Genomic DNA, 11897 nt, shown 5'->3' with positions numbered 1-11897 from the left:
GGCCCTCTCCTTGGACACCTGTCACAGGGGTGACTTCGTGGCCGCAGGGGACCCTCCTGGAACGGCGCCCAACACACGGTGGCAGCGCAGTGAGCTTTGCTGAGTGAATGAACTTCACAGGCTGCCTTGCAGGCCAGGGACGAAGGAAGTGGCTCTTCCTCTGTTCCTAGATCACCCCTCAGGGACGTCTTACAGGGGAGGGGAGACCTGCTCCAGCACCAGCAGGGACAGCCTGGCCCGCCCTGCCCCTCAGAAGCCGTCCTCTGAGCTGAGTCCAGGCCGGGCTGGCCTTCAGGCGACTCTGACAGAGGCACCCTCCAGCCCCCATGCAGTCAGGCCAGCTTGTGGCCTGGGAATCCTGGCCAGGAGAGGCAGGAGGTCACCCGCAGGGTCTCACGGTGCTACGGGCACAGGCCCCAACCTTAGTCTGTGGCCGGGGTTGTCCGTGTTGGGCAGCTCCCAGGACACTCTGCCCCCAGGCTGTTCTGGGTGGGCCGTGCTGCAGGCAGAGGTCCCGAGGCAGGCCGGCTGCGGGCAGCGGCTCCCCTGCCAGGAGTAGCAGTGGCCGGAGCTCAGACCTCAGGGCTGCCTGGAGGCTCCCAGCAGAGGTTGCCGCAGCCCCAGCAGCAGCATCTGGGTTGTGGGAAGTCGGGCTGGGGGCCCAAGGTGGGGCAGAGCCTGGCCGGCTGCTGAGTGATGGCAGTGCTGCCTTTGAGGGGCGCAGGGGGCTGGGGCTCCATGTGAGATGGCTCCCGCTCGGCCTTGACTGCCAAGAAGGTGGCCAGGTCGAGGTCCAGCATGGCCACCCCTCCACGGGGCGTGGGCGTGCTCTGGCGGCACTGCGGGCAGGGGATCCAGCGCTGCTCATTGGTCCGTGTGTCCAGACGCCGCACGCACGCCTGGCAAAACGTGTGGCCACAGTAGAGGCGGCGTGGCAGGTGCCCGGTGAGGTCGTAGGCCGAGTAGCAGATGATGCAGTCGCCCCGCCGGGTCCCAGCAGCTGTCCCCTCCTCGGAGGCCTGGGGACCTTCTGGCTGCAGCATCCTGGGGGAGGTGAGCAGGGGAGCTGCAGCCACCCCGCTGCCTCTGTGACAGCCCCTCATGGGCGGGCCCGGCACCGGGAGCCCACTCCAGAGAACAAGAGTCCAGGTTTCTGCAGACCCGGGAGGGTGAGTGGTGGCCGGTGGGGCCAGCAGACGCCAGGCTCTGGGCACAGCCTGGGTTCCCATGGCTGCTGGCTGAGTAGCATCCTGTCCCCCTGTTTGGTCCCTCTCAGTGGCCTTCCTGCTCAGCCCCCACCCATGCCAGCCTGCCTGAGCCCCAGGGCTCTCCTACCTGCACCGTCCGCTCTGCTGGGTGGTATGCCCAGCCAGAGGGTGGCCAGGGGTGGGGGGGACCCAGGGCGCCCTGCGGCTCCCTCCCTGGGGCTCGCATTACTGGCCGAGCCCGGCCGAGTCAGCTGGTGGCTATGGGCAGGCGTGGGCTCCCCTTTCAGCCACAAAGCACTTGCAACTGGATCCACCACAACCACCATCACTGCAGGAGATAAGGTGCCCCCCACTCAGTCCTGCCAGCCCCCTCCGTGCCCAGACCCAGGCCGGGCTCTGATGCTGTGCTCTCCACGGCCTCTCTTCTCGCCTTGCCCGCCCAAACCCGCCCCCATCATGCTCGCCCACATAAACCTGGCCTCGCCTTGGGTGACCGACGCATGTTCTTCGGCTTTTGGTTCAAGCATTGCCTCCTCCAGGAAGCCTGCCAGGACCCCCACTGACTAAGATCCCTGAGGGCTCTGCTCCTCCGCAGCTCAGTCACAGTGTGCATGTCCCTATTGCTTTATCCCGACATCTTCAACCCTGCCTGGGCTGGGTCTGTCATGTTCTCATCACAGGGTAGTAGCCAGCCATGCAAAGCCCCAAGAAGGCGCTCAAACACAGGTGTGGAGATCCCCACTCACACCCAGGGACCACCCAGAAGCTCTCTGAGGCACAGGGCGCTTTGGGCAGCCCGGGCTGCCTGCATCAGAGGCCACCTCTCCTGGCATCTGCCTGGCTGCAGCCCGGGGGCCAGCCTAGTGACCGGGCCAGGAGAAAGGGGTGTGTCAAGAAGGGAGGGATGTGTCAAGAAGAGTCAGGATGGGGTCCCAGGACCCTCACCACCTGGCTGGGAGGGAGCCAAGGGCCAGAGGGGCCCCTCCTTATTCCTATCGCCCTGGCAGTCTGCAGCCTCCCGGACTGGTCAGACGGGTTTCTGTGGCTGGCCTGGGTGGGGTCACCCTCTGGTGGGGGCTGGCCATGGCGCGGAGGCCGGGAGTCTGGCACACGTGAGTCCCTGCACAGTCAGGCCAGTGACATATCGGCCCACACCCAGAGACTGGTCCTGCTGTGTGGTCAGTCACCATGGGTCAGAGGAGGGCTGGCACCAAAACCCGTCTGTCCTGTGAGCCCGGCTTGGCTTCCTACTCCAGCCATCTCTGCCCGGCCCTGGAAACTTCAGGGTGCCAGGGCTGGCCTCACCACTCGCTCCTGGCCTCACCCCAGTGGTGAGACAATGCCAGCACTCGCCACCTCAGCTCCTGCACGCCCCTGACCAGGCATGCCATGCTGCTCGGTCAGATGAAGGGCCAGGCCTGGCCCAGGACCTTCTCTGCCCACCTTCTCCAGGAAGCCCAGGTCCCGGAGGCAGGACAGTGGGTGAGCAGCATGGCCTGGGTGCCGCACAGCAGATGTTCAGATGTTTCAAGGGAAACCAGAAGAACGCCTCAGTGAGGTAGGGCAGTGACTCACGGGTGGCAGGGCTTGGTCCTGGCCGCCCGGGCTCCCACTCCCAGAAACTCGCCAGCACCAGTCCCACCCACCACCATCCTGCCAATTTGATCCTCCTCCTGGAGGCCTTTCCTGTGGCTCCACACCCGGGTTCCATACACGGCATCCTCCTGCTGTCTGACTCAGGGACTGCCCTGTCTCCCAGGTTCGGCCTTGGCCCTGGAGAATGCAGAGTAGCTTGAACCCAGGCCTGGCCGGGCCAGAGCAGGGGACACACTCTCGCCCCTCCTGTCCAGCCTCTGGGCAGACCTGAGGCCTGCAGCGCAGCTTAGAGTGTCATGAGGCAGTGGCTTCCCCCGACTAAAGTCCCAGAGGCTGGGGGCCTGTGGTGTGGTCCAGTCTGGGACCCATCCCGAAGGGGGCAGCAGCAAGGGAGAAGAGTCGCCAGAACAAAGCTCACTGTACTTTATTGCCTGGGGCCTGGGCCTTGAGGGAGGTGGTCAAGGGTGTCCCCGGAGGCTGCCATCCTGGCCAGTGCCCAGGGCTCCTTTTCAAGGGGCCTGAGCAGAGATGTTGGCCTTCTTGGTGAGCAGTTGTCCTTCTCCAGGCTGGAAAGTGGCTGATGCCCATGACAGTGGCCCAGTGGCTTCCCCAAATGTCCAGGCCCTGCTGTGGCCGCCTGAGCAGAGAATGGGGCCTGTTGTGCTAGGGGTCCTGTGGCAGGCCCCCCAGCCCGGTGAAGGCTGGGCTAGGAGACAACACAGCAGCTGTGGCAGCGGCAGAAGCGAGGGCAGTGGCAGCAGGAGCAACAAGGGCAGCAGCAGCAGTGGTGGGCGATGTCGTCACCACGCCCAACAGGTGGCAGGCCAGCATAGGTCAGTCCTGCAGGGCGCTGCTCACTGCCATAGGGGTTGCCGGGCTGCTGCCAGGCTTGCTGGCCCTGGACAGGCGCGGCCCCTTTGGCCCCCTTGGCGCCCTTGGGCCCTAGGGCCTCCTCGGTGGGCTGTAGGAGTCGGGTGGGCTCCGGGGTGCAGGACCCCACAGGCAGAGGCTGCGACTCCGAGGAGGGAGCCACCTCCAGCTGCTGCTCCAGGTCAGGCCGCAGGTGAGCCCGGGGGATGCTGATGTGGGAATACGGGTTCTTGACGACCATCTCGTGGGGATCCATGGCCCGGCCTGGCAGGGGTGGGCAGAGGAGACCAGATTGGCTCACTGGAGGGGAATGGCTGCAGCCCAAGAAAGCCCACCCTAGGAAGAGCCAGGCTGTGAAGATACAGAGTATGCGAGGCCTGTGTGTCAGCGTGTGTGTTCAAGGCCTGTGTGTCAGTGCGTGTGCATGGGGCTGAGCCGAGGGTGAGGGAGCGGGAGGCCGGTGTCTCCCAGCCACCCCCCAGGTGTCCTTCCCCTCCCAGAGTGGCAGTGCCCTGCCCGGAGCAGGGACTGGCCTGGCAGAGGCTGGGAGATGCAGCTGAGCTGGTCCCATGGGAGAACCCAGTGTAGGGAAGGCCCTCGGCCTAGGACCCACCTGAAGTGGCGATGGCAGCAGTCTGTCCTCTTGTCCTCTGGGCCAGGTCCCAGTGCCTGTGAGCTGAGCCACCAGCAGCCGCCTTTTCCCTCCTGGGGAGGGGCGGGGCCATGGGGCGGTGCTCAAAGATGGGGTTCCCAGGATCTCAGGAGGCCCCTGCTCCTGAGCACAGGCCACTGCCCACCCGTGCCTCTCCGGTGGGCGGCAGCCACCAGTCCCGGTGACTCAGCCTCGATGCATCCAGAGCATGCCCTGGGCCCTCCAGGGATCTGCAGTTCACCAGGAACAAGGGCAAGAGGTGAGCCTGCCGTCAGGCCCTCAAATGCCAGGCCTGCAGATGGTCTGCCGACCCTAGCCATCACTCACACACCTCAGAGCCCCTGCTTTGGGGCAGAGGTCAGAGGTCCTCCCTGGAACCCATAGCCTCTACCTGGCAGACAGAGACCAAAACGGTGAGAGCACAGACTACTAGGAGGTTTGCTGTTTTTTATCTGATAAATGTTTCATTTACACAGCTTTGCCAATAAAACTTACCTTACAGTTGGCGACATGGGCTTCATGCACAAGTGACATTTCCAGCTCATTTCTGAAACTGCACTTTCTCTCTGGTTGGTGGGCTGGGGGCAAGTCCGCCCCCGCGTTCCCATCCTCGGCCCTCGGACCCACTCCCACTTTCATCTGTAAGGTGGCGCAGAGCGCCCGCCACACAGGGTAGCTGTGTGTGGGGTGACGATGGCTGTGATCACTGGGATCTGGGCCTGGCACTGGTGAGCAGCCCCTGGGGCGGCCGGGGCAGTGGGGTGCTGCCCGGACCCGCACCCCTATTCCTTGGCGCCTGGGGAAACCCCCAGGAAGGGCGGGATCAAGTCAGACGTGGCCCAGAGGTCAGGGTGACCGGGTCCTGCGTGAGGCCGGTTAGACCGGTCTGGACACGAGTTCTACCGATGCGGCACCGGATGTGGGGAACCGGGCCCGGGACCCCAGACTTGAGAGGTGGCCGACAGAGCCCACTGCGCAGGCGCCATAAACCCCGCCCCTGCAGACTCCGCCCCTTGCTGCTAGGTGAGGGCTAGCGCATGCGCGAAACAGACCTGGGGCGGCCGGTGGGAACTTTATTCCCCAGAAGCCTCCGCGCTCGAGGGTTCCCCTAAAGACCTGGTTCGGGGTCCGCTGGCCTCGGACGGTCCAGGACCCGGCTTGGGCCTCCCCAGCTCTGGACCGCGGGCTCGGGAGGCGCGGACTCGGGTGGGCTCGGAGTCGGGGGCGCTGCACGGGGCGGGACCTCATCCCTAGGGGCGGGGTGCGGCCTCGGGGGAGGGGTGGGACCGGGTGGCTGGTGCCTCCTGTGGTGCGCACCCAGGGTCGGTGGGCAGCAGAGCACGTGGCCCAGGCTGGACTCCCAGCCCTCCCCTGGCCTGGGCTGCCTCAGTTGCCCCACCTTAATGCCAGGGCCCCATAAGGCCTTCGCTGTCCATCCCTCCCGCCAGGCTCCTGCTCTCGCTGAATGGCGGAGGAAACTGAGGCCCAGACACTAGCCCGAGGTCACACAGTCGTCAAGTCCGGCCCTCTGGGGCACGGACGCTCCTCCAGCCTGTCCTACCTACGCGGGCTCCCTCACTTGGAACACCGACCTCTCTGGGCTCTGCTGGCCTGCAGGACACGGGCTAGGCCTAGCCAGGTGCAGTCTGGCCTGTACGGAGGAGAGGGGTCTGTGGTCAGAAGGGGCTGGACTGTCTAGGGTCAGGTGCAGAGCCCAGGACTGGTGTGGTGGCTGCGGCGGGTCAGGGGACAGCACTCTGGAGGCCCCTGCAGCCCTGGCCCCCGGCCTGTTGTTGCCAGCATGTCCTTCCTCCTCCCTCTCACCTGAGGGCTCCCCACAGACGCAAGGTGCATCCCAGGGGAGCAGGGAAGCCTGGCCTCACCAGGAAGCAGAAAGGAATGGGGCCTCTGCTGGGTGGGGTCAGGTTAGCACACAACTATGTGGCAGCAGGACACGTGCTGACCTGATGGGATGCCGGAAAGGGCCACCCCACCCTGGTAGGTGTGTGTCCTCCGTGGGCTGCTCCACTGCGGCCTGTCTAGCCCGTCTGTTTGACCTTCCACATACGCCTCACCCCACCCATCTGTCCAAACGTCCTGTCTTTGGAGCCTTCTCCCAACCACGGCCCCTGCATCCTTCCACTCCTCTGATATCAGCTTGCCCACCCCCACTCATCCACTAATGGTCACCTCGGCCTCTGAGCCTGCCAGCGCTGGGGACAACCTGGGTGCACCTGTGAGCAGGGAACTCCAGAGGCATGACCACTGGGGGCAGAGTGGAAGGACAAGCAGATACCCTGACTCCCCGGGGGCGACACAAGGCAGTCCAAGGGTGGGCCCCTGGGAACCAGCTTTTCTCCCACCACTCTGGGCTCCCGTCCCCTTCCTCCCTCTGGCATTGTGAGGCATCGGGCTGCGAAAAGCAGGATATCCCTTCCAGAGTTGGAGGGGAGGCTTGACTAGGACCCACGGTCAATCAGGGGAGGACGGGTGGGGAAGGCTGGAGAGGGGGGCGCGGGGGTCGGCGGCGGATCGAGGGGCGGCCGAGAGACTGGCCCCGCCCCGCGGACCCCGCGCGGGTCCCCAGACGGGGGGTGGCGCTGCGGGCGCGGGCGGGCGCCGCGCGCACTGCGGTCCCCGCGCCTCCGCCGCAGAGCGCGCCACGCTCCGCACGCACCTGCCGCCGCCGCCGCCGCCGCCGCCGCCGCCGCCGCCGCCGCGCCGAGCCCCGCGCCCGCGCCCGCGCCCAGCGCCCCGCGCCCCCAGGAGCCGCCGCGGCCGCGCCATCGCCCGAGGTCGCCGCGGAGCCGCCGGAGCCGCGGGAGCCGCGGGAGCCGCCGGGCCGAGGCGCGGGCGCCGCATCGGGGCCTGCCTTTGAGACAACCTCTGCGGCGGCGGCGCGCGGCCCGGGGACGCCAGGCTGGGGCAGGTGAGCGCGGGCGGGGCCAGATGGCCGCGGGGTCGCAACTCGCCGCCCCTCCCCACCCGGGCAGGGGTCGCGTCTCGGGGGCGGGGACTGGGGAGGGGCTGGGTTCCCAATCTAGCGCGGGTCGGGGTCAGAGGTCGGGCGCCTGGTCTTTTGTGCAAGGCGTGGGTGGGGGTGAGGGTGGGTCCGGGCGCTGCTTTCACGCTGTCTCTCACCTGCAGCTCCGGCCTGGTCCAGGCCTCTCCGCTCCCGTCGCCGCCGAGCCCGCGGCCGGGGTCCACCCGCAGCCAGGGCTCAGGCTAACTGCCTTCCCTGGGCGCCCTGTCCTGGAGCCATGGGGCCCACCTAGCCCCTGCCTGCCCGGATGTCCCGGCCCGGGGACTGCTGACCTCGGCTGCAGGGGGAGCCCCCCCCACGCCCCCTCGCCATCCTCAGCAGCTGGAGACCCTGGGTGAGCCCCTGGGCCAGACCTCCAGCCCAGGGCAGCCCCCCACACCCCCCTGCCCCCGCCTCCCTCCCCCTCCTCCGCCCCTTCTTCCTTCTCCTAGGACTGGACCAGAGAAGCCGCTGTGGCCACTGGGGGGTGCCCTGCCGCCCCAGCTCTCACCAGCAGCCCCCAGGAGTCCACAGGGCAGCCCGGGTCCTCACCAGGCCTGGCAGGACCAGGATGCTGCCCCCTCTCCTCCCTCCCGGCGCCACCCAACGCCCCTACCCACCCAAACACCCAGTCTGACAGGAGACAGCCGGATGCCGTCTGACCTTGGGCCCGAGGGGGGCAGTGGCTGGCCGGGCCTCCTCATGTCCTGCCTGAAGGGCCCTCATGTCATCCTCAAGATGGAGGCCATGAAGATTGTCCACCCTGAGAAGTTCCCCGAGCTGCAGGCGGCCGCCCCCTGCTTCCCACCTGCACCCCGGCCCACCCCTGCTCTGGCACCCAAGCGCGCCTGGCCCTCAGACACGGAGATCATCGTCAACCAGGCATGTGGGGGGGACATGCCTGCCCTGGAAGGGACGCCCCGCACCCCACCTCTGCCACGTCGGCCCCGCAAGGGCAGTGCAGAGCTGGGCTTCCCCCGAGTGGCACCGGCGGATGAGGTCATCGTGAATCAGTACGTTATCAGGCCTGGCCCTGGCACCTCGGGGGCCTCCGCCGTGGCAGCACCGGCTGCAGGGGAGCCCCTGGAGTGCCCCACCTGCGGGCACACGTACAACGTCACGCAGCGGCGGCCCCGGGTGCTGTCCTGCCTGCACTCTGTGTGTGAGCAGTGCCTGCAGATCCTCTACGAGTCCTGCCCCAAATACAAGTTCATCTCCTGCCCCACCTGCCGCCGCGAGACTGTGCTCTTCACTGACTACGGCCTGGCCGCACTGGCCGTCAACACGTCCATCCTGAGCCGCCTGCCCCCCGAGGCGCTGACTGCCCCGGCCGGTGGCCAGTGGGGGGGCGAGCCCGAGGGCAGCTGCTACCAGACCTTCCGGCAGTACTGTGGGGCCGCCTGCACCTGCCACGTGCGGAACCCGCTGTCTGCCTGCTCCATCATGTAGCACCTGCCCGCCCGCCACTGCCCGCCATTCTCACTCGCCGCTTGGTCAGGGATCTGGCCCTGCCCTGTCACTCGCTGACCCTCGCTCATCACAGCTTCTGGCCCCTACCCATGTGGCATTGTCGCTGCAGCCAACTTTGCCATTAAAACTCTTTGCCAAAGTTTGCACCTTGTTCCCTGAAGCCTGCTCTTGTGCCCTGTGCCCAGACCTGGGCCAGGGGGCCACTGAGAGCCGCAACCCAGACAGGGTCCAGCCTGGAGCTGCCAGAGGGAGGCCCAGTGTGCTTGGGGTCAGCCTGCTCTGCTCGCTGGGGGCCAGGCTGGGCCCGGCATGCCCCTCAGAAGGGCTGGGCCTGCCAGTGTGTGTGTGTGTGTGTGTGTGTGTGCGTGCGCGCGTACGTGCGTGCGCATGCGTGCATATGTATACGTGAATGCTTCATACATCCATGCAGAGCCAGCAGGCTGTGTGTGCTGGGCAGCACTGAGTGGGCAGGTGTGCAGATAGGGCCTAGCTGGGCAAAGGGAGGATGTTTCCTCTGCACTGGCCACTGAATGTGGGGGACAAGTCAGTCTGCTTGGCTCTTGGTGCCCACCTGGGCCTCTGAGGTTGTGTGGGAATGGCCCTTGGGCCAGTCTGAGTTGGGGTTGGGACCAGGACTGGCTGTGATCGTGGTGAGGTACGAGGACCCAGGGGCCTCCTGTCTGGAACTCGGACGACCTGGATTTGGAGATGGAGGAGAGTGGAGGAGAGCCACCTGGATGGTGAAGACAGAGTAAAGGTGGTGGTGACAACGCAGGAGTGACAGCTCCAAGGCAGCTGTTTATTGAGAGTTCTTTCTAGTGCCAGGCACAGTGCTCAGCGTGGCCCCAACCAGCCCAGGAGGCAGCGCGGACTGTGTCCGTCCTTCAGACAAAGGCCCCAGGATCGGCAATGTGAGGGTGCAGGGCAGTCAGGGGCCTCAGCCTGCATGCTCTGGCTCCGAGGCATGGCTGGGCCCTTGTCCTTTGACCTCAGGGGCTTGTGCTGGACCCCCAGCCGCTTGGGCCCACCCCCTTGGGTCCTGACCCGGCCGGGAGGAGGCCCTTTGTGGGCTGAGCTTGCACAGCAAGGGTCCCTCCCCTTGGCTGCCGTGACCTTCAGAGAACACACACTGGCCCTTATCTGGAACACGGGTGGCAAGGGGGCGGGGGTAGGGGGCCTGCAGGTGCCTCTGCCCAGGGCCCCACCCTCTCCAAGGAACCTGCACTGTTCACTGTCGTGTGGGCTGTGCCCCCTTGCAGACGGGCCTGGCTTGGGGTGGAGACGGCCCAGTGTCAGTATGATGTCTGTCCATTGAGGTGCCTGGTCACAGACCTCCTCCAGCGTTGTCCTTGGGCACTGGTGGCCAGTCTCTGGACAGCAGGGAGGTTTGGAGTCTCTGGCTGGGTCAGGCGCTGAACACAGGCTTCTGGGTGGCCCTGGGTCCCAGTCTTGGGTCTTGATTGAAGGTTAGTGCCCTGGTCAACCTTAGGCTTTCCGGCCTGGTCATCAGGCCTCAGGGCAAGATGCTCCCAAGGCCCTGTGGCACTGAGGCTTCGGGACGCGGCAACCAGTCTGGGCCTTCTGGTCTGTTGGTGGCAGGGCTATCCAGGCATGGGTGCTGCTCAGCGGCCGGAGCGGTCCAGCAGCATGAAAAGCAGCCCCAGCAGCATGAGCGGCATGAAGATGAGCAGCAGCCCCAGCAGCTCGAGGGCCAGCAGGCCCAGCAGTGCCAGGCGGCGGGCACAGGGCCCTCGTCCCCGCAGGGCCCACAGCCGGGCGCCTAGGCAAGGCGGGCAGGGCAGGAAGGGCAGGCAGCCCCGGCCGCCCACACGCCCTGCCAGGAAGCGCAGCTGGTAGCGGTGCTCTAGGGAGGCCCAGGGCCCAGGGCCCCGGCGGGGGGGCGCTGGGGGCGTGGGGGGCGGGGGGCGCTGGGGCCCGTCGGCCTGCAGCAGCTGCTCCTGCAGCCGGCAGATCTCCCACTCGAGCATGGGCGTCTTCTGGCGACACAGCGGGCAGCGCACGCGGCCCAGGTCGGCGCTGGGGGCCGTGCCCAGCAGCCGGTGCAGGCAGCCCACGCACAGGCCGTGGCCACAGTTCAACAGGGCCAGGCGGCGCTCACTGGGCCCATAGGGCTCCGTGCAGATGGGGCACTCGTCTTCCCCTTGCTCCTTCTCCTTGTCCTCCCCCAAGGACCCGGCCCAGGGGCAGGCTGGGGCTGTGGCCCCCAGCAGGGGCTCACTGTCCGGAGTCCTGGCACCCTGGGAGCTCCCCAGAGCCCCACTGTCCAACCCTTCATCTGCTGGCACTTGGCGCAGTGGGTCCAGGCCCTCAGAGCCGAGGGAGGCCGAAGGTGGACTGGCAAGCCCAGAGCTGGGGTCAGCAGGGCCGTAAGTGGGGACCCAAGGGCACAGTTCAGGGGTGGGAGCCCGGAAGCAGGAGTCAGGATGGGTGGGCTGGGACCCCAGGGTGGCGACGGGGTGGCTGAGGCTGGGAAGGTCAGCGTGGTCCTCAGGGGCTGGGGCAGGGTCTGGCACTGACCTCGCAGCAGCTGCCGCTTCCTCCGGGCTCCGTGCCCCACCGAAAGTAAACTTCGCTTGGGCCCCAGCGCTGTGCCAGCTCCAGGCGACCCCTGGGCCAGCTTGTGCCATCCCCACCTGATCCGCCCCAGCCAGGCCGCAGCCACAGCCTACTTGTGTCAGTGACTGACCGACAGACAGACTGACTCCAGGCAGCAGTGCTGGGCAGGCCAGCCTGCCTGACTCCTCCGACAGGAACTCTCCTCCCAGAGCTGAAGGCCCCTCCCAGGGGCTGGGACAGCATCCACCCTCCCCCTCCTGGCCACACCCCCTCCGCCCTCCTCCACCCTGTCACACCCCCTACCTCCTGGGCCTCACCCCCTCCCTGCCGGACCTGGCCCAGGGCCTTCCCTTTCCTTCCTTCCTTTCCAGGGCCCCTCTCCAGGACCCGCATGCTTGGCTGTCAGAGCCAGAGTCAAGCTTGTACAAGGCGGGCAAACAGCTGGTGCCCCATGTTAGAATCAGGAACCACAGGCGGGCCACCCCACCACTTGAGGCACCAG

The 11897-nt window shown here is 66.9% G+C and overlaps 4 protein-coding genes across 7 annotated transcripts; 1 reads left to right on the top strand and 3 right to left on the bottom strand.

Moving 5' to 3' along the window:
• Positions 1-447: 447 nt before the first annotated feature.
• Positions 448-1353, bottom strand: RNF224 (ring finger protein 224). Its single transcript, XM_070250952.1, has one exon. It carries the CDS (start codon positions 1227-1229, stop codon positions 573-575), a length of 657 nt encoding a protein of 218 aa, XP_070107053.1. The 5' UTR covers positions 1230-1353; the 3' UTR covers positions 448-572.
• Positions 1354-3210: 1857 nt separating this feature from the next.
• CYSRT1 (cysteine rich tail 1) lies at positions 3211-7598 on the bottom strand. 4 transcript variants are annotated; one of them, XM_023629461.2, is made up of 3 exons: positions 7468-7598; positions 4288-4556; positions 3211-3938 (listed from the first exon to the last, which is right to left on the bottom strand). In XM_023629461.2, exons 2-3 carry the CDS (start codon positions 4397-4399, stop codon positions 3511-3513), a joined length of 540 nt encoding a protein of 179 aa, XP_023485229.1. In that variant the 5' UTR covers positions 4400-4556; positions 7468-7598; the 3' UTR covers positions 3211-3510. The 4 variants fall into 4 exon arrangements, with proteins under 4 accessions (XP_023485229.1, XP_005606018.1, XP_014591650.1 ...); XM_005605961.4 differs by lacking the exon at positions 7468-7598 and adding an exon at positions 4822-5365 and having other exon boundaries at positions 4288-4379; XM_014736164.3 differs by lacking the exon at positions 7468-7598 and adding an exon at positions 4822-5347.
• Positions 7599-7739: 141 nt separating this feature from the next.
• On the top strand, positions 7740-8962 carry RNF208 (ring finger protein 208). Its single transcript, XM_001491514.6, has one exon. It carries the CDS (start codon positions 8000-8002, stop codon positions 8795-8797), a length of 798 nt encoding a protein of 265 aa, XP_001491564.1. The 5' UTR covers positions 7740-7999; the 3' UTR covers positions 8798-8962.
• Positions 8963-9596: 634 nt separating this feature from the next.
• On the bottom strand, positions 9597-11592 carry LOC138920725 (ring finger protein-like). Its single transcript, XM_070250843.1, has one exon. The coding sequence runs from the start codon at positions 11464-11466 to the stop codon at positions 10441-10443; it is 1026 nt and encodes a 341-aa protein (XP_070106944.1). The 5' UTR covers positions 11467-11592; the 3' UTR covers positions 9597-10440.
• Positions 11593-11897: the final 305 nt, after the last annotated feature.

Source organism: Equus caballus, chromosome 25, assembly GCF_041296265.1.
Source record: "Equus caballus isolate H_3958 breed thoroughbred chromosome 25, TB-T2T, whole genome shotgun sequence".
Lineage (NCBI taxonomy): Eukaryota > Metazoa > Chordata > Mammalia > Perissodactyla > Equidae > Equus > Equus caballus.
Note: the sequence above shows the minus strand (reverse complement) of the source record. Positions and strands in the feature narration are given on the sequence as shown.

What these genes read in the sequence shown, in the direction of transcription:
- LOC138920725 (XM_070250843.1), bottom strand. Translation starts at nt 11,466, where the DNA reads ATGGCACAAGCTGGCCCAGGGGTCGCCTGGAGCTGGCACAGCGCTGGG.
- RNF224 (XM_070250952.1), bottom strand. Translation starts at nt 1,229, where the DNA reads ATGGGAACCCAGGCTGTGCCCAGAGCCTGGCGTCTGCTGGCCCCACCG.
- CYSRT1 (XM_005605961.4), bottom strand. Translation starts at nt 4,934, where the DNA reads ATGGGAACGCGGGGGCGGACTTGCCCCCAGCCCACCAACCAGAGAGAA. An exon ending in CCCATGTCGCCAACTGTAAG is followed by an intron (nt 4,380 to 4,821) that starts GTAAGTTTTATT and finishes GCCCCTCCCCAG; the next exon opens with GAGGGAAAAGGCGGCTGCTG. An exon ending in TGCTGCCATCGCCACTTCAG is followed by an intron (nt 3,939 to 4,287) that starts GTGGGTCCTAGG and finishes CACCCCTGCCAG; the next exon opens with GCCGGGCCATGGATCCCCAC.
- RNF208 (XM_001491514.6), top strand. Translation starts at nt 8,000, where the DNA reads ATGCCGTCTGACCTTGGGCCCGAGGGGGGCAGTGGCTGGCCGGGCCTC.